The 21,772-nt window shown below is 39.7% G+C and overlaps 1 protein-coding gene across 1 annotated transcript in view; it reads right to left on the reverse strand.

Moving 5' to 3' along the window:
- Positions 1-3,378: 3,378 nt before the first annotated feature.
- The window catches only part of LOC107268687 (protein phosphatase PP2A 55 kDa regulatory subunit), a gene marked incomplete in the record, with an annotated part of 34,754 nt that continues 16,360 nt past the window's right edge, over positions 3,379-21,772 (reverse strand). Inside the window, 10 exon segments of the mRNA XM_015741714.2 lie at positions 3,379-11,426; positions 11,567-11,734; positions 11,824-12,039; positions 12,129-12,463; positions 12,599-12,776; positions 13,505-13,783; positions 15,000-15,097; positions 15,557-15,622; positions 19,674-19,960; positions 21,586-21,739. Coding sequence (XP_015597200.1) covers positions 11,582-11,734; positions 11,824-12,039; positions 12,129-12,463; positions 12,599-12,776; positions 13,505-13,783; positions 15,000-15,097; positions 15,557-15,622; positions 19,674-19,758 — 1,410 coding nt within the window.

The raw sequence follows: 21,772 nt of genomic DNA on the forward strand, positions 1-21,772 counted from the left end.
TTCTCATTGGTGGAGTCAGCCATAAGGAAAGGAAGGAAGGAAAGCTGTGACCAATGGGTTATGAGCACCGAGATGTGTCGTCATACCTCAGACCTAAAGCATCTTGTCCATTGGTCGCTGTCCGCTGCCATTAGTGTGCAAGGCTCGTTACACTGCAGACCCCTTCTGCGCTTCTCGAGAAGTTGTATTCTGCGTTTGACTCTCTTATCACTCTCGTATATTCCATGAAGGGGCAGCCGTAGCCCAGTGGATAGGGTAGCGGATTCACGACCGAAAGGTTGGAGGCTCGCGCCCAGCTTCCAGCGGCGAGGAGGAATTCTATAGTTCCTGATAGGTTTTTACAATAGTTCTGCTGCGTAACATCGTTAAAACACGAATTTTCCAAAAATTGTGGTGCTACACGCGTGTCACGTAAAGCACCGCACTTTATTAAAATCTCTTAAAAATGATTCAACAATAGGCTTCTTAAATAGTTCTGGAGGAGTTCTATAGTTTCTGATAGATTTTAACAATAGTTCTATTGCGCAATATCCGTAAAAGATCTATTCCGTATACTGGTGGCATCATGCACTTCTGTGCAGGCAGGCATGAGTTGCTGACTTTTGTCATATGACAACCGAGCTTACACTTTACGCTCGAACTTAGGATTGTAAAGAAAATAAATATTTAGGCTATATTCTTTGAGCTGCCTCGTTGTAAGTGTTGTTTCGGGAACCAGCGGTAAGTAGCGAAGAGCCACTGCTCGCCAAGCTACACGTTCGTGATCCGCATTATCGACGGAGGCGATGATTACTAAATCCTACTTCCAGACTCGCCGCTACGATTTAGCGCCATAATTTTGGTATCGCCTAAAACCGTAGCGTTGTGCATCTCCCTATTCATCTCTGAATATAGTCATAATATGGAAAGGAAGGAATAGAAAAGTCCTAACCAGAGCCATATACAGGGTGTTCCGAAACTGTCTGACCCGGTGGGTATGGCGGTGTTCGGGAGGCTTCATTGATCACGACAATGACCTTCTTTTTGTCGGGTAGGTCATAGTTTTTAAATGGGAACAGGTCAGTTGACCAATCAGGGGGAGGCGTCAAGAGAAAAGTAGGCACCTACGAACTCTGAGTTTTCTTCCCTCGCTTTTGTTTCTCGGTGGCTTCGGGCAGGATGACGTCAGCCGAAGACATGCCTATTGGAAACAAGAAACAAGCTACCGAGAAACAAAAGCGAGGGAAGAAAACTCAGAGTTCGTAGGTGCGTACGTTTCTCTTGACGCCTCGTCCTGATTGGTCAACTTTGACCTGCTCCCATTTAAAAACTAAGAGCTTCCGGACAAAAAGAAGGTCATTTTCGTGATCAGTGACGCCTCCCGAACACCGCCATACCCACCGGGTCAGATAGTTTCGGAACACCCTGTATATAAAGAAGAAGAAGAAGAAAGGAAGGAAGGTTGATTGTGGTTGATTGCTTGATACGATAGGAGTGATTGCAACACTTGACATGATACACAAAATTTTCCTTCTGCACGCGAATTCCTACCGGAGTTGCTTGTAGGTTACGAGGGCACTGAGAGTGATTTAAACGTGTACGAAAAGTTTTTTTTGAAAACAGTTCTTCGAAAACAATTCTTCGCCACTGTAGCAAGCTTGTTAATAATTAAGCTTGGCTTGGTCAAATTAGGTGAGGTTAGAACTTCTTGTTAATAAACCTGGTTTTTAAAAAAAATTGGAATCGGCGAACGAGACGCACGAGGATTTCGAACACTTTTCAGTAAACCGATCTAAATTGTAGCCACAGATAGAGCCAGTATTGCGACCTCGATGAAATGAAAAAATGTTGAAAACAGCAATGCAACATAATTCGCTGGCGGCTGCTTATCGCCCAGGCGCTGTAATGTAAGAAATACTTAATACTTTCGAATTTTTGTTCCTATTAATAGATATGAAATTTGGCGAATGTTTAAAGTTATATTAACTTCTATACGAAATCGTTGCTAATATTTATTATTAATGAATCAGCATTTATTGAGTCAAATTGGGTCGAAAGTAACGAGTGAAACTTGCAAACATTTTGTAATTTTCACTTCAGTTTAAAATCTGAAATTATGCATACTCATTCGTTTAATATCGCCTTCGCTTTCATTCGAGATTCGAATATATTATCGATGCTTTCAATGTCATTGTTAATTTATCCTTTAATTATACATTAGAGATTTGAGTACGAAATCATGACAGATGATTTCAAATTCTTGGTTATTTCTCATTTATTCATTCTGGATATACATTGTAAAAAGGGAGTTATCGATTGTGAAAATTGTATTATCGGTCACGACCTATTAAAGTATGTTATTCGTTAAGTTGATTGGCGATCAATTACATTCTTAACAGATTGATAAACTGATATTCAACTGACAAATAATGGTTGCAATTTGTGAAAAATAAATTAAGAGTAAAGAAGGTAAACTGAAAATAATCCAAGACGAAATTATAAAATAACGGTATTGAGCACAAAATACGAAGATGATGGAATTTCGATTGATAATCAGTTGTGTAACAAACTTCGAGTAAACCAAAAACAAACAATTCTGCAACCGTACTGCGTCATTTTTCTTTTTAGTTTAACTTCACTCAAATTTTTGGCTTACAAATGTCAACTACCCACTTTCACTTTGAATACTGAATGTTAACTCTAAATATATCGCAACCAACTGGCACATCTTATTGGAACCAGCCATAAGGAAGAAAGAAAGGAAGGAAGGATATCGCAACCAATCATAAACCAGTTTCCAACCAGTTTTTCACGGTTGCACCGTTTTGTTACGAGATGCAAGTAAAATTTGAACCAAAATCATCAGTAAAATATTTTTTAAAGAAATTCTTTTTCTAAATAGAATTTGCACGTCCTGCGAGAGATAAACACTTACTTTGACATCAGTTTTAGAAAAATTAATATATAACTTTAGGAGACATTCGATCTAACAATTATCACCCGTGTCAAGTTCAATATTCAGGTTGGACGTTTGCAATAATTTTCGATTATTCATTGTGAAAAAAGTATCAAAACGATTACTAATCATGTAGGATGTACCATAAACATTGCCTCTAGTAAAAAAGTTGTCGTAAAAATCCTTGCCGCTTATGATTTCGCCGCTTCCAACCGTTTAAATAATAAATTACATTGCCGTATGTCAAGAGCAGAATTATTTACGAAACAGGCTAAATACGTAACCCAAAATGGACTCAAGAACTAGTTTATGAAACAAAATGACTGATAACTAAAAAAGAGCCAACAATGTACTAAAATGATCCTCAATTGAAGAAATACGTGTAAATAAAATCACCAGGAATAAATGACTTGTGTCGCAGTGAGACGAGGCACAGCGCTAGATTCGGTATTGGTATTTTTATTATGCAAATTCATAATTTCATTGTTAATAATAATTACTTATTGTTCGCTGACCAATATTACGAAGGGAGGGGGTTTAGGAATTAAAAATTAAAGATTAATCATTTGGAAGCATACGTTCAATCTTTCCTGATCCATACCAGAGATCGAGGATCGAATTAAAATCGATTATCGATTGCGTCGCAGTTGAGTGCGACCTTCGCACTTTTACTGCAGAGCTCGGCGCGAGTGTCGCTGTTTGAAAAGCAGCCAAGAGATTTTTTGCTCACTCAAAAGAAGCGTCGATTATTTGACGACAGAAGGAAAGGGTGTGCGTTACCGGTATAAATTAAGAAGCTCTATCTCTTCGGCTCTATCGTTTGACAAGTTCAAAAGTAATCGTGAAGAGCGAGTTGCATAAGACGAAAGAGGTCAAAAATACACAGTGCATTTGGCTAACCTTAATTGACAGTCGGAAGGAGATTAATGCCCGTTTCCTCCGACGTTAATCGAAGTTTAAACTCTGGTTACCTCATCTTAAAACTGTATTTAAAAAATTAAACCAGGTTTAAGCCACGTCGGAGGAAACGGGCATAAAGTAACCTAAATTGAGACGAGAGGCAAAATTGATTTGGATAGGACAGGAGAAAGCGTTTGTTGGTACTATATATTTTGTTGCAGCAGTAAAAAGAGCATTCTCTTAGTTTAGTGCCTTCGGAAACCCGCACGCTTTCCTACTCGAGACAATTTTACACGAAAGTACAGAAAATTCATTCAGCGTCATTCGTTCGAAGCTAGCTACCTATGATAATTTATCAGTTATATCTCACAAATAGAGTCTCTCCCAACAGCAGTGACTCGTCGCCCTCAAAGTTCCTGCCCTTCTCCATCGTATATTTTTCTTCAACGATCCTCGTCATCTTCATCATCCTCCCTCTTACGGCTTTCATTCCTCTTGTCTCCGCTTCGCGTACGTCAGCAAGTATCGTCGCTATCCGTAATACATTCTATTACATTAGACATTATAATACAAGTGTCTTTTTATTATTCACGTTCGTTAATAGTAAAATTCATCATTCTCCTTTACTTACAACGTTTTCGCAGTAGAGATTTATGTGTATATATATGTGTATGTGTCTTATGTATATGGTGTTAGCGTTATCACGCATGTCTCTCTCTCTCTCTCATTCTCAGCTGCACGTATATGCCGTCGCGCGTACGCGATTTAACAAGATTCGCCTTTCCCCGCGTTTCCTCTTACTTACTTCGTATTTTTATGGCCATCCGTTTTGTCCGCGCGACAATCGTATAGTTCGAGAATTTTGACACTTTCTCCCTTTGACACTTATCGTCGCCTAGAGTTCGTTTAACCGTTAATATCAATCTCAAGGCGTGTCCCAAGAGTCAGGATGAAACGCTCGGTAAACCAGTCCGAGGCACGACTCTTGAAACACCCCTCTATAATATTACCTACTTATCCTTTAATTAAAAGTATATCGATAAAGCCTTAACTAAACTAATATAAAAACTTAATCGCCACAGGGCACTCTCTTTATGGAATCCTAAAGTTTTTTTTTCTTTCCTTTTCTTTTCTCTTGTTCCGAGTAGCCTACACCTCATCGTATCTTCCTTCCTACGCCTCACTTCTACACAATTCTTTCCAAAAATATAATTTTCAAAGTCTCCCTTATTGTAAAAAATCATCTAATACTGATAAATAAATTATCCAATTTATTAGATACCTCCGCTTGTCCCTCTCCTCGTTCCTGACACTCTGAATCTTTTCTTTTGTAATATTCCTCCGTCGGATTGCAACTCGTCTTTTTTCCCAGGAAGGAGACAAATTGAGCGACGTCACAGAGGCAGACGCACAATTTAGTATAAGATCGACATGATAGCTAAATAGATGGACAAAGAGCGATGTAGCACATTAGGCATAAATAATGTTTCTATGGCACAAAATGTCATTAACCTCGCTGGAATGATCGGATTGGAGCGATATATCTTACCCAACTGCGTACGACAGCAAGTAATAACGAGTACATTAACGGTTTTCATTATTTTGTTTTTTCCTCTTTTCGTTTCATCTCCTTGATACCCTCGCAAGATAAAGAGAAGCAACTCCGAGCGGCGCGAGCATTTGAGCGTAAGTTTCGTAATGACCGCGAGTTGCGTGCCTTTATCGAAAGAGCGTACCGTTCCGTATTCGTAGTTAGTCAAAACGCGATAAATTCATAAATTTTTATAACTAAATGTACTCGAGATCTCTCAAACCAATTGTCAATTAATCATGGAACTTTCGTAGTGCCACTTCGTCGCGGATGAACAATGAAAAAAAAAATATATATATATATGTATAGATAAGAAACTAATATACGATTTTGATAAATATTTATTTCTCTGGCATCCTCTCTTTCCCTATCTAGCTCTCGTAATAGCCTAGTTTACATAATATCACCTAACACATCATCTACTGGATGATGTGCATTTTTTGTACGTCCTACCGTACCACGTGTATCTGGCGATATCTCATCGAGCGATTCACAATCTCGTATAGTAAATAAAACTATAAGTCTGTTTATAAGTGACCGAGACCATCGCTTATGGCTTTCCTCCCCTTTTACTCTACGTAGCTTTCTGTGTCCGTACTCGCGCGAATGCCCACAAATTTTGCCGAAGCAAAAAATCGTGCTCCTGAGGATCGCCTTTATGTTGATGAGAAGATAATTCTTAAAAACAGATACGAACAAAAAATACTGTGCCAATCTAGCAAAATAATCCAAAGCCTTGTAAAAATGCATATGACAACTGATTAACAGATAAAAAAATACCAAGATTAAAAAAAATTAGGCAATCTACCAGCATCGCAATAAAATGCCTTATCGTAATATTATACGTGATCTTGTATGTCAAAATAGTGTCCTAATTCAGCTGAGCTAACTCTAATGTATTATCGTAACATTATCAACCCCGAGTTATCTTCTTGTTCTGTTTTCTACCTTCCTCGCTCTTTAATGAATTTGACAGTGAAATAAGCCAAATAGAAAAAGTGGCAACCGATTAAGTCAGTCGACAACGATTACAGACAGTCCTACATTCCGTAAGAAAATTTCCCATAGCCGATGATTTTTTTTCGAAATTGTTTTCCATCCATTTATCAAGCGTAACAAAAAAAAACCAAACCCATTGACAATGGTAAATTTTCCTATGGGCCACCCGCTAAACGCATAACAATAGAAAAGTTGTTTCGCAATGAACAGTTTTTAAATTATGCATCGGGTGATTAATTAATGTAAGTAAAGCAATGTAAAGTAAAATTGCCTCACAATGATTTCCACAAGCCGTTGAATTGCATAATTAAAATGGTTCGGTGATAAATATCGCTGTTCGTAAAAACGACACGCACAATTGGCTAAAGCGCTCGGCGACGAAGTGACCACAAGAGACGCACAAGCGAAACTGACAAGTAAAAACAAATTCGCCAGGTTTATCGGTACGCTTCTACGAGTCATTCCAAAGAGAAAGAAAAGAAGACAAAATGAAAAGAAAATCCTACGAGCTGATACGCATATATACATAATCGTGTATTACATAGTTAAGCGTATCGTTCGATTTACTATCGATCGAGCCCGCCAGACAGACACGAATGAAGATTCTTCTCTACGTTGAAACTTTCGCCTCCTACCTAGTTACCGGAGCAGTCAGATCATTGTTACTGTAACTAAACCTGCATAGCAGTTAACAAAAAGAAAGAACTAAAAAAAAAGGAGAAAAATATTATCAAGAGAAAAATATTCCTAGCGTCTAATACTTAATACAAAAATAATGCAATATATATAGTTTTGCACGCAAAGACGGTTCTTGCGCAACAACAGTTAACTCGCGATGGTTAATTAAGAAGTATAGCTCAAAAATTCTCTCTCTCTCTCTCTCTCTCTCTCTCTCTCTCTCTCTCAAAATCACAATACATACACTCCTCATTCTCCTTAGACCACCAGCCTCTTTCCATACATCAGCACTTCTTTCTTTGTCATTTTACATTAGTACACAATTGCCTAATTATTGTACGCTAATCTACATTACAGTTCCCGTCGAGAGGATCTCAGCGAGTCGCTCTGTCACTCGAGACAAATATCACTGGTTAAGATGTGATAGCTGGTGTTTCTCTTCGTTATAAACATATCCGTGTATATTAAAATCTCGACTCTTTCAGGCGCGACGTAATCGTGGATCTAGATACAAAGCGCTTCCCGAAGGCTACCGGCAGCTCCATTCCTATAACGTCCTCAAAGCAACTGACGTACACGTAACTTCCTTAAGCCCACGTGGTACAGGATTATAATATTATTCGTGAATAAAAGAAATCATGCAATTCGATGACACAGTAAAGATTTTGTAAAAGAAGGAAGAACAATGAATTACAAAAAAAAACCAATTGGTACCGATAGATAGAATATCATTAGATCCCAAATGACGCGACTTACGTGAAAAGCGTATATGAGAAGCCACCGTACGTCACTGCTTGACAAATATAAAAATAGAATTGCGTCACGCGGCCAACGAAGAACGTCACGACGATCGATCGAATCGGAAACACCTAGTATAGGACGAGACCCACGTAGGTGAATAACATTAACAAGCCAAGACCCCGCCTTGGATTGATTGCGAAAAAATATCGGTTTCATTGAGAATGAACGTCGGTGAACAGCGAATCGCAGCGACAATGTAGTCGAGTGATTTTCTCTTTAATTCAGTATTGAAATTACAGCGGGATCGTTATTAACCGGGACTTTGGTAAGGACGCGTCGGCCATCATAAACAATCAGATTGCTTTCGCGCTTTACAAAACTTCATTCTTTTGATTAAGTTCGCGATGGGCTTTGGTCAATTTTTTATCCAGATAGTACATCTTTTGTTCATCCGTCGACAATGCACGTTTTTCACTAGTCTCGTACGTACAACCAAACTACTAACGATCAGCAGGAGCCTTAGAGCTTATCGACGTAGCTACTGAAGCACTGATATATCGGTTTATGATTTTCTCGTCTGCATTGTTGTTTTACGTCCTTTGCACGCAGCCCCTTCGCCGGAGTCTTTATTATACGTCTGCACACCTACATCGCATTATCCGCACGTCTAGATCCATAAGAAATTTTGTGTAAGTACACTTGTTCTGTCTTCTCCATTTTCATTAAATCCCATTTCTTTTGTACTCTCTCTCTTTCTGTTTCACCTAGAACCACAATCTGCATTAACGCAACACGTATCGACGTAGGTATATTTTGAAAGGGAAATAAAAAGTCAATCAAGACAGATCGATGGTCAAAGGAAAATATATACCCCCTGGAAAAAAAGCAACTGACGCGAGTGATGTAATTCCCGAGGAAATTAAATCTTTTGTTGTGCCCTGATTCAGTAGAATTGCGCGCGATGAACGTAGAGACCATTCGATCGTTATCCGATAAAGTTCTCATCTTTCCCCCGCAAGTGATCCTATAATTCCCTGTATTCCCCTTGCAATCCTGTCATATACAGACCGATCGTCTATCTCATTCTTCTTGGACGTCCATTCATCTTACTTCTTTGATCTTGCTCACATCTCCTTCCATATACGTTCCCGCAAGGCCACCTTACCGCGTCACATGTTCCGTTGAGTAGCTTTCATTTTGTTTTTCAAGTTTCTCCCTAACCTGGTTATTTTCACAAATGATTCTAGTCGTATAGTTGACTGCTTATGCGCGCGTGTATATGTCGTGAATCAATAAATTACCTATAAGAAATATTCGACAATTTATACTCTGTCTACTGTTATTCTCATTATTTTCAAGACATTCGACCGAGCAATTAACCTTCGAGTCGACGTGTAATATGTTTGCGTACTGTATAATATGCGTGTAATCTGTGTCTTGTGTCTCGGAATAGCGGTACGATCTACAAGTACTTAATTGCATCGACAAGACAGAATCCATTTGAGAAGTGGCAGAAAGCTTTAAATTGTATTCGCAGCTCTCAATTGTTTCTTTAAGTGTCTCTATGCTTGAGAAGGACACGACAGATACGGTAACACTGGCGCAAGATATTTTTAAAGATATTTAACGATCTCTGTGATACATTGAACTGAATACTTTGAAATGATGTATTTTACGACGAATTATTCGCACCAATATTTAGTCCAATATTGCGGCCCGAACAGGCGATAAAAAAAAGGTTTGTACGTCATTTGGATAGTGATAATGTTGCCACGTGAGTTGGAGTAAAAGGTTGTCTGAATATGTACCTGTGGTCCTTTTCCCATCTAAATTACGTACTAAGGATTTAAGTATTTCTTTAAGTCGTTAAACCATATCGAATTACGGTACCGAATTGACAGTTCGCCGTAAAATACATCGTATAAGATATTTGCTTGATGTGACGGAATGTTTGACTTTGACTACAAACTGGAATACATAGCGAAAATAGCGTCATGTAGTGCGTTGTTTATCTCAAAAATAGAAACGCTTAAAATTCTATAAGAAACATCTGAAAGCGAGTCTTTGACTTTCATGCAACTTCCTATTGCATCGTTCCATCCTCTTGCTCCACTGTATCCATGATAACGGCGAATATTGCAAACGAACAGTAAAAAAAAATCGCAAGATTACATAAAAAAAGAAATAAAGTTGTGCACCGTACGTAGTATACGGGAAGAAATTGGTAGTGACTCTGATAAAAAAAAAATTTCTCTTTCGAAATGCAATTTTCACCATTAATGTGTTAGATACAGTTACTTTGATAGGAGCCATTATCGAATAGTGGGACGAGTTTCATAGTCAAATGCGAAATAATAAAATGATGTTACAGTAGCGACATTTTCTCTATTTTTTCTTCTTTCTTGTTTTTCTTTCCAAATACATGTAATGAGCCTCGCGTCATTCGGCGACACGGGATATTTCACGTAATTACACGTTGATGATTGTTATCTTATCAATAGCAGGATTTCATAGAACGCGCGTTATCCCGCCACTACTAGCCGCAGGTATTTTTGATTGTTATTACTGTTTCATTTTACTTGAGAGCGTCGGATTAGGCGACCGTAGAAGAATTTGCAGGCAGAGCGATGTAAGATTCGTACCGTGTGTATTGGCCAAATACGTTCCGCGCATTGTCCCGTTGATAACATACGTTGCTCTGATAAGTATACAGTTATTAATGGAAATGGTCGTTTAACGATCGTACGTAAAATGCGATGACGCGCACGGAAGATTAAGTCTTGCCTACACGAGTTGATCTTGTAGATCTGTATTGAAAACAGCGAGATTACAAAAGTTTCCTAGTCGTAGGGCACCGGCATTCCTGGAATTCGAACGTCAGGGCCACGGCAACCTCTCACAATCAAAACGTTGCGTCAGCATAAATGAGCTCGTGAGTTTTCTGTCCGTAAGTAATCGGCAAACGAAAACGTAAGCCAGAACCACCGTAAGGTCGATCCGCTTTGATTTTGTCCGTCCCTCTTAAAAACGGTCTCACGTGTGAAATTTTATTTGAGCTAGCGGACATGGTAGTCCGGGGAGCCGAGTGTGTCTTCTTTTCAATGCATTTTTATGTACATATGTGCGCGCGATTATTTAATGTCTTTATGTATGTTTAACGAGAGTTTATGTGCCTCTGTTTACGTATATTTTCTTTGTATGCGACCACCCTTGCTCTCCTCTTTCTTCTCTCTCTTTCACAGTGGTTCTCCTCTCTGTGTTCCACGTGTGTGTGTGTGTGTGTGTGTGTGTGTGTGTGTGTGTGTGTGTGTCTTGGCTCGTGTTGTGTGTTGCGTGTGTCCCGTGTATGCATATGTCTACAGAGTAGTAACATCTGTGCAATGTATGAGTATATGGATGCGCGCAGAGTAAGAGTGATCTTTTTTGAGTGTGGACGGCGCTACGTACACCACTTATTTTTCAGTCAGTCGACTATCAGTGCACTTAGTCGACTTTCGTCTGTACTATTCAGACACACGTTGCTCCGCCACTACCTTACGGCTCCACGTGCCACGCTCACGTCAGTATGTAGCGTTGTATTATCTACGACAGAGAAGAAACAGAACTCTCTTATTTCTCCTCAAGAATACCCGGGAGCCGAGAAATTGACTGGACGCCAAATGTCATTTCTGGCGCGGCGTGGAGCGCCGTTTCGATCGATCGTGCCGACTGGCCGAATGTACCTGCATACAGATGTGCTAAAGCTTGTCTTGGAACAGGAAGAGATTGTTGGTGGCCGCGACAGCTACCACGTTTTCAGAGGGATGCCACGCGGTGTGAAGTATCTTCTTGTTAAAGTCCAAGCAGTCGACGCTGATTTCGTCCTTCTTGCGCTTGCCGCCAGTGCAGACCTTTAAAAATCATTTCAAAGTTCAACTAGAATTACGACACAAAGCGCCAGCCTCGAATAATTCTTAACGAGTGTCAATGAGGAACAGACCTTGCGAGGCTTCAGAAGTGTTTTCGGTTTTGCGATGTCGCGCGCCGCTTCTAGAGTGAGGTCACGTTTGGTCGAGCGATCGAATACTCGGAAAAAGTTGTTATAAGAGCCCGTCATTATTGCGGAATCGTTTCCGCTCCAACAACATTCGAATTTATCAAAGATACAATCGTTCTCGTACAGCGAACATAACTTCGACCTCAGGTACTCGTGCACCTACAAGTGGAATGATGCCACATGGATATAAGCAATGTGGTTATCGAAAGACGGTTCTATAGACAGTTTCCGGATTACCAATTACTTACGGGGTAACATTCTATGGGCTTCGTCTCCATGTGTAAGTCCCAGACCTTTACACTGAGGTAGTCTCTGCTGATCATGTACCGTCCCGAGTTACTTAGCTTAACGTCGCTGATACTCGAAATGATCTCCGAAAAGAAGCTCCTGTTAGTCGGATCCTCTGGCTCCTCGAAAAGTTTACTGTGACGATCGCACAAAGCAGCAGATCTCATATCACATAGCCTGATGGTTCCCTTGCTGCTGCTGTAGACCAGTAGATTACATTCTACAGGATGAAACTCCGCAGCAGTTATAACTTCCGTTAATTCCTCCATGTTGGTTGGTTTTATATCTACTATATCTGTATACCTTCGATAGGAAAATGTCTTTGAACGTTCTTGTGGCCATTAGATCAAATCAGATTAGAAAACGTCAATGATTTTCTGTCGGCCGTGTGTTACGCATATTAATGCATATGGTTTTTGGAAAAGGATACTAAAACTTTGATCGGTGATCTCGAGATGCCAGAGATTAATTCTAAGGTCATCAGCACTTAGGTAGGTCTCCTGGTCGCTGTTGACGCTTATACTGTTTATGTGGTACGTGTGCGCATTGGCAAATATTCGCCTTGGCGATGCCTCAACCATTAGCTCCATGGGTTTTATGGTAGGTACCTGCACCCAAAGATATTTTAGCTCAAACAATGTCATGCACTTTTCTAATATTCTACTAATGTTCCATCTAGCAACACGCATTTCCTCTTACTTCGCACATTGTATATAAGTTTGGGAGAGAAAAAAAGAAGTGACTTTAACTTGTCTCTCTCGTATGCTCTCGAGACGTCCGGTAAAAGAAATAGGTGATAGTTGCGCGACGCAACAACCGTTTTCAACCTAAACAAAATGATGTCTATGACATCATATTATGTTAATACTATGTGCATATTTGACCTTCCTACCCACCTCCTCGCCATTGTCACCTCACATAATCATGGCATTAGTCACGGGGGGATACGCCAGGAGATGAATAATGGTACCCTGGGTGTAAACGAAACTCAATGAATTAAGAGCATTCGAAATGATTTTTAAGCACCTTGGGAGATTGCTTCGCGTGCTAGCCGATATCGAAGGCCATTAGTACAGCTGGAGCGAGATGGTCCCGAGCGTGTACTGTGAAAATTAACGCTAGTCGTGCTGCGACACACGGTTAGACATTTTCATTGACACGAGACGTCAGGTTATTACTTCCTTAACTAGTGTAACCGAATACCAGTTCGTGGGAACAATTAGAACGATCTGTCGATCGAAATACTTAAAATTTATTTCGGTTTGGCAAGGGAGTACTTTGGCTTTACGCTTTACAAAAGCTTACGTGCCTGATATTTGACTATACAAAAACTCACCCTCAAGGCAGTTATACAGGCAGGATCCCGAATCGCACCACTCTCCTCCTTGGTATTGTAACCCTCGACTCTTTTGTCCCTTTCGCTGACCTTCCACAACTTGATTGTCTTGTCGTTCGTGGAAAGTAGAAAGTGAGCTGGATTCTTCCTCTTCAACCACCTTATTTTATTTATCTTTTCTTCTATCTCCAGTGATTTAAGGTAGTCGAACTCCGGCTCATGACTCTGGAAGGTGCTGTACACGTTGTACTCACCTCGTCGTGGTATACTGTTTTTACTCTGCACAAATAATACATAAGATTGACTCAGCGTTCTCGACCCTGCGCAACGACAACACATTCAATCGACGTGACAATAAAACGTTACAGATAAGTTTGAGCTTCGATTAATCTCTTGAGGACATATGATGGGGGCATTGTTAACTGACAGTCCTGTATCAACCTTGTGACGAGCGTGAAAGAAGCGAAGAACTTGCATCATTATAAGTGGAAACCGAGTCAATAGTGGGAAGTTGTTAACCGTCATGAACGAGATGCGTACGATTAAGCCAATAACAATTTGAACGTTTGCACGCGGATCATTTACCGTCAGAGAATTGCGACACGTTTAGGTATGACTGATTTTGAGTATGAACGATTTTTTGTAATAGCGTTGTTCAAGTGCAGGGTGATATAACTCAGTGTGCTGTGTCTAATAAGCATTTGGTACAGTATAATTTAAAAGTAATTTTATCGTTTTTTTTCCTCATAAATACTATCTGTTATACGTTTTTCGCCAATGCTATACTATTGCCACTGATACTGAAAGGGAATATTTGCTCTGTAATATAATTTGCATGTTACCATAAAAATGAGCAGGAAGGAGTTTTTGTGCTTTTATTTTTTATTTTTCTGCCAATTTTTTTGAGATACATTTAAGTACGACTTCGGGAAAGTAAAAATTGTTTCAAAATATCATACGTGACGTGGGTTCTAAAGTGTCTTTTGAATGTGTGGAATATATTTTATTGGTGTAGTTATACGAGACGTGTGCTAGACACAAAAAAGTCTTACATATTTTGTAGGTACATCTGGGTGAGTCTCTAAAGATAACCATGCAGACAATAGAATTGGCTAGAATCCAATTTCAACGGTAAAAACGTGATAAAATTTGTAAGAAAAAAAAAACTAAACATTGCAAAATTGCAAGGTTCTCAGTAATTTTAAGAAGAGAAAAACTTATATGTTACTTAAACTTTGTATAACAATGAGAACATCTTTTATTAGCAATAGAATACTGTCTCTATTTACACGTGATTCATTTGTATCTCGGAAAGTATGATATATCTGCTCAGGAATAAGCTTCCTCCTCCCTTTATAGAAAAAACTCTAAGGCATATCAAACACTAGGACGGTGCGCCAGACACTGTTGGTAACAGCAGCAACGTTTCAACTAATTAACATACAATTCTAAATCTGATCAATGCTGATTGTATATTGATCAATATTCTACTCACAATGGGATCCCTCTGAAAAATGACGACTCGGCCGCCCTTGTCGCCCGTTGCAAGGAGGTCGCCATCATGGTTAAACTCGACGCAAGAGATTATGTCAGCTGTAATATAAACACAAAGAAATTTTTAGAATACACGTGTCAGTTATAGATAATTTTTAATAATGCAGTAGGAAAAAATTAATTTAACAGTTAATTAAAGGGATCTTTGTAAAAACTCTTCTTAAAAAATGAATATATATAATATAACAAAGAAACTTTACTCAAGGGTAATGAAGAATGTTGTGTAGACTCCAAAAATAATGTACTTTCTTTCTTCTTGCGGTTTGTGTTCATAATCAAGCATATAAAGCGAACAGCACAAAAGTAACATTGATTGCAAGACAGTAGTCAAGGAATAATAAAGATTTTTAGTCAACAGTTCACATTACAAAACTTTTTATCTTGTCTTATATGGTGGAGACATAGAGATATTCTGTTCATGTAATTTAGGTATACAAATGGTGATAAGATAACAATTATGCTTCATGACGTAGTAAAATATAAGTAAACACAACTTACCTTCGGTGACATCGTCCTCCAAGGTTCCCTTCACCTGTGAGAAACACCATTGGATGTCACCATTGCCTACAATCGAAGAAGAAGAATAAGATATTAATGATACTGTATACAAATTTTTCTATTGTGCAATACAAAATGGAGGCTTAGTTGTGACTACAATTATGTCTAGCAATATAAATATTGCATGTGATCGATAAAGCATTGTATGCTATAAAGTTTCATTGTACTACAAATATTGTTATACTTCATTAAAAACCACGATAATATTGTTGATACAGAACATTTAGAACAAATTACAGTAAAAAATTGTAACTGTTGAAATGGTAATATTCAGTCATTTCCTTGTACATTGAACTAATTAATCTTGAAGATACATACTAGACATTATTTTGCAAACATTAATAATAATTTTAAGAACTATGAATTTTATAGCTCCAAGTGAAGATGGTTTTCAATGAAGATAAAGTGTAAGCGATGCTAAACATAAATTTTTATTGAATAGATAAATTATGGTTTCCAAACAAGAATAATATTTCTAAAACACAACCATTGTACAAAGAATTATCATTAATATCCAGATATACTGCCTCAAAGGAATTTTCTCAAAGGAGCACAACCTGTAGCAAATGATATGTGAAAGAAAAAGAATAGCGAGGAAGCGTGCAATTGAGGTTAACCCAAGAGGAAGATACACTGAAGAGAAAGCTGTGTATATCTTTGTCGATGTAGAATTGGAAGTGCAAAACGAAAGTGTGAGGAAGGGAGTAAAAGAGAAAGCGAATGAAAGCAGAAGGTTGTAAAAAAAATAGGGAAGGTAGATTGAGCCTACTTGAGGTCTCGCCGCAATCCATCGTGTTTTTAGGCCGCCGCCGCCGACGGACACATCTGCCACCGCACGCGGGGTAATCCGGAGTTTCACGAAATAGAAGTACACGCGGATGCGGAAGAATTGACGAAGAAGTAGAAGAAGTAGAAGTAGTAGCAGCAGTAGCAGTAGTGTAGTGTTGTAGTAGTAGAAGAGCAAGAAGAAGAGCGATGCCGGGCAGCGGGTTGAAATCGCGCGAACCCTCGCGAGATAACTGGGTCAAGGTTCGCGTTGCCGCGGTGCGCGTAAGCAGGTTATACTGTTGGCGGCGAGAAAACACGGCGGCCAGAAGAACACGGGAGACTACTTACCGGCCATTTCGGACACGGACGCAAGGACAGATTTCGCACGAACGCACGTCCAATTTAACACGTATCGCGGAGCGCTCGTACACGCTGGCACAAAAGAACAGAGAGACTTTCGCGAGAAACACGAGAGTAACCGCCTACCTCCTGTCACATATTCACTAATGTCTCTGGACCCGTAAATCCGTACGCGCTCGCGTTTCAATGGCGGAGTTTCACGAGTGCATAACCGCACAACACAACTATGGCGTGACGTCACACAGCAGGTTCTGCTGCCACGGGGACCGCCATTTTGTCTGCGAATCCGAGGTTGCACGAGATTATCCGAAGACTCCCGAAACTCACCGAAAAAATACGAACTTCGCCCGCCAAAATCCAAATGATATCTCGTAATAGGAAGATCCGACAACACAATGTACATTTACCATTTATCATTAATGTGCCGTAAGATTTATGCTACGATTTATTATTCTAATCAGTGAGACAATATTACAAGACAGTGAATGTACCATCTGGATGGTAAATTGCTACGAAAGTTTATATAAGCGTCCTACTTCCCGGCCATATTAGCATTGCAATGCTTGCAAACATACCGCGATAAAAGATCAAGTATATTTACGTTCAGCAAAAAAAAATTCTGCGGATTATCGATTATTAGCGCTATTTCTCTACTAACCCTCAAAAATAGTGTGAGGCATCAGCTGTAATACAAAGCGTGAAAATTGCAAAGCACATTAAATCCCAATGGAATTTGTCATAATCAATATTTCATAACTCTGTTATTAATGATTCGTACTCGTCCATTATGACATACAAGGTGATACATCATCGTAATGACACAATAATATGTAATTTCGCCAAGCGGAACCTGTAATACTTAAATAATTAATATTCCAATGCGCAAACGAGAATCTGTCAAATATTTAGTCTCTACGAAATACTCATACCGGGAAGCACAGAGAATTAAAAATATGTACTCCAGAAGCATTTTATCTATTTCTAATATATTATCCTGCAAATTTTAAAGAGAAATGTAATCTTTTTGAATTCCGTATAAACATTGTCTTATCTCTTTTACTCTTCCTTGCACATTTTCTAACCATAACACAACTACGCGTCACTGATGAACTTTGTTTAATATTTGCGAATCGTAGAAAACCAACAAGTTTATATACAACGCGTTAAAGGCACATACAAATGTCATACCGAATCGGTATTTTACTTCAGGCGTCTTTCATGTTGGCGTAATGCACGAAGTTCCTTCGCAGTCTAGCCGGTGTGCGAACTTTCACATTACGTGATATAGGATCTTAGTGCTAATGGTTCTACAAAGCTCAGCTCGATTCGTTTCGAGTTACCTAAAAGTTCGGTTAGCTTGTCGTGAAGTTCCTCAAGGGACGAAAACAGTGGCGTTTCTCTCCACAATGGCGAAGTATTCTTCCCAGATCTGCGACCTGACGACGAGCTATCCATTTTTAATGGACGCCTACGGAATCTTTTTGATCTCTATGAAAATGGCTCTCCGTTCGTTTCTACAGCCCGCGAGAAATATCTCACGTTTCTCTGGCTAGTGTCATCGTGATATTGATTTCACGGTAGCGAGATGCAACGTTTATAATCATGGTGCAATTCACCGCGTTACGTCACTAAATGGACATCACAAGTTTCTTTATAATATTACAGGTTATTTTAGATTGTCGAATTAAAATCGATAAGAAGACCCTTGTTGAAGGACTCCAATAAATAAAATTCTCCATTAATACTATTCAATATAAAAGCGCATTCAAATACGTGACCATCTCTCTTGTAGAGAAATGAAAAATAAAGATGGCCGCTGTTGACAATCCAAACAATGAATAGAAAAAAACCGTTTAAATTCTTTGTGCCTCCGAATTAAGATCCAAATTCTTTTTAAGTCCAATGGTGTTATTGCGGCAGAACGTATATGACGAACATTGAAGACGCAAAGGAATTAGTAACGATTTGGCAAAAAAAAATTTCGAAAAATATCAAGCCGCCTGCAATACGTTCGACGCGAACTAGTATCACTGGGTGTGCTGTGCAAAGCAAAAGTGTACTTTGCGATACTTATTAGATGATCCTCGCTAATCGATTTGCTCTAACAAGTACGGGTAATAAGCAGTACGCTGTAATATATTCCTACAATCGTTTGAGCACGAAATGTATATGCAAAATCACGACGAACCGAATAGCCTTAAGGTCTGACTTGTTTCGTTCAAACAACACGACTTGACCAAACAACAGCTGATCAGAACGAACGAATAACGAGAGCGGAGTAACTACTTACAAAAACAATCATAATCATCGTCGTAGGGAGCATCGTCGACTGTCTTCAACGGGTTGCAGATGAGTCTCCTATTTAAATCGACGGATGGTCTTCTAGCACGTAACCGACTTCGCGTGGCCATCTTCGACGGCAGAGACAACGTACTGAGCGTTCGCATAGTTTTGACTTTGTAACGACAATAACAACTTCTTGCGAGTTTACAGCGTAGAGGTAAGGAAAAAAGAGACACATGACCCAAACACTGCTACCACTTACGGATCACCATCAGTCTCGGATGCTATTATTGAGTAATTTTTAAATAATTATTGTCCAAGAGCGAATTTCATCCGAAGAATGTTCAAGAGCAAATACCAATTAGCAAGCGCTTTTGTTGTGCTTACTTATCGACGAGACTACCGTTCTTCTTACAGCAAGAAAATGAAACCCGCCGTGCACGAAAGCGTGAAGCGTTGCAGTCTACAGGGGCTTGACTAAGCAGGTACATATACTTGTTAAGCAGGTTGACTAAGCAGGCGCAAAGTGATATCCAAGAATGTGAGAAGGTAAATATTTACAATAAGAAGTAAGAGGGAATGTGAAAGAAAGAAAGAATGGGAAAGTAGAGGCGCGTGTTAATATAAACTAATGAGTGACGCTTACCAGCTCTTTTGTTCACGGCAGTGTTGATCATCGAACCCAGTTTGGTGAGGCTGGACTGCCTCATGATACTGGAAGGGCTCTTCATCTGCTTGGATGGCGGTACCGGAAGCGGTGATGTTTTCGATCGAGCCAGAATGGCGCCGTTTCGGCAATTCGCATTTGGACTCGAATTGGGGGGCCGCTGGGGCGGAGCCCCCCATAGACCCACCACCCCCGCGTGACGCGTGATGGCACTTCACGGTACCCTCCGTTAGATGATCCACCACGCTGGAAACAGGCATTCACTGCTGCAACATCATCATCCCCCAAAATGTTATTCCATCCTTTTCTTTAGGCTAACCTAAATTCTCCCCTATCCTTTGCCTATCTTTACTTTATACTTGACCGTTTCCTTATACTCGTATAAAAAAAATGCACACTCGACTAAATTCAATCATTGTTCAGATATGTCATAAATCGGTCAAAATTACTCCACGACAACCTCCTTTTTAAATACAAAAAACTTGGACCTTTTGAATTTACATTTAAATATTTTGCCTAGATATTTCTTTGAATTCCTTTAAATATTTTCTCTCTTACAACATTTCTCCTGTGGTCTGACCAAGTGAGAATGAACGATGGTGTAATATCACCAGTCTCTTTAAGGTAGCTACTAACGTTGTACGTATAAAGGCGTCAGACCGAAGGCAACCTATCTTTCATCCTTAGCACAAAATAGGCTGTTCAGTAAAGGATGATGTACCGTTACATTAAAGTATTTTTATAAAAAAAAAATAGCATGTCAAGTCCCGTGTTACACAAATGGGATAAGAATATTTTACTCCAATTTTGTGTTATGCCTTGATGAGAGATCTATACTAACCTTGACTAATCGTACCCCATCTCTCTATTGCGAATTGCGAGTCGTCTCGCATATCGACGTTGCATTGGTATTGTACGTGATAAAAGCGAGACACACGCCATGTGTTTTCAATGTAAACACGTTAATATTATCGGAAGCCCGGGGAACCAGAGGCAACAGGTTGGTAAAAGTAGGCGAGTGGCTGAAGTGCCGACAAGAGTTGCGAGCGTCGGGTTCAAAGGCTACCACGGGCAGGCTTTTAGCAACTGAATGAACGGAAACGGTGAAAAGCGCCTTGTGAAAACATTTTAAGGTGTCCCTTGCGAAGGGCTTGTACCGTTTCATGGCAACGCTTACGCCTGTACGTGTCTGAAGATTTTCCACCGAGGAAAAACCGTATTCGCGCTTGAGTCACAGGGGAACAGTAAAAGGAACAAAGGTGAAGAGGAAAAGGTATAAGGAGCAAAGGAGGGCGCCATCACGATGAGAAGAAAAGGGATCGGGGAGTAAGAGGGGGGTGTACAGTCTGTATAGTGCGCGCGCAATTGGTCTGTTGGCCTCGAATTAATAGCGTCCCCAGCCTCGAGAACATAACGCCGGGATTACAATTAGGCAGACCTCATTTAAACCTCATGCGTCACAATATTATCTGTCACAGGCGAGCGACGGGGAGCTGATTGAAATTGTCGGCACGGATTCTAATCTCGAACCTGTAAATTCTCTGTACTTGGTGCGTATACGAGGAGTCTGTTTACCGTGGCGATTTCACAAGGACACCAATAGGAGAGGAACGTGGCGAGAAGGAAGAGAGAAAAAGTTAATGATTAGAATATCGTTCTAATAAAACGATATTTTAGTAACAATTTTCTTACGTAAGTCCAAGGCTCTTCTAGGTCGCCACTGACCTAGTACAGGCCGAGCTAGGACCTCGACGAACCCTCAATTGTCAATGAAATTTTAACTAACCGATATATAAAGTCAGCTGGACAATCAACCGAACGATGAAATTTATCATGATAACCTTATAAAAAAATTAAGTAATTTGGTTTAATAATATTTTCTTATTTTTACCTTGTTATCGGTATGCGTCTTCTTATTCTGGTATCATGTCCCGATCGAAAACCGCTTTCTAACAAGCTGTATGATTCGTTGATTCTTTAAACGCGAACTAGTAATGACCAATGGGGGCGTCCTGGACTCGGTAACTGCGGACGAAACTGTAACGGACTGAAACGGAAAAAAAAAAAAAAAAAAAAAA

Source organism: Cephus cinctus, unplaced genomic scaffold (assembly GCF_000341935.2).
Source record: "Cephus cinctus unplaced genomic scaffold, Ccin1 Ccin1_scaffold0577, whole genome shotgun sequence".
Classification (NCBI taxonomy): domain Eukaryota; kingdom Metazoa; phylum Arthropoda; class Insecta; order Hymenoptera; family Cephidae; genus Cephus; species Cephus cinctus.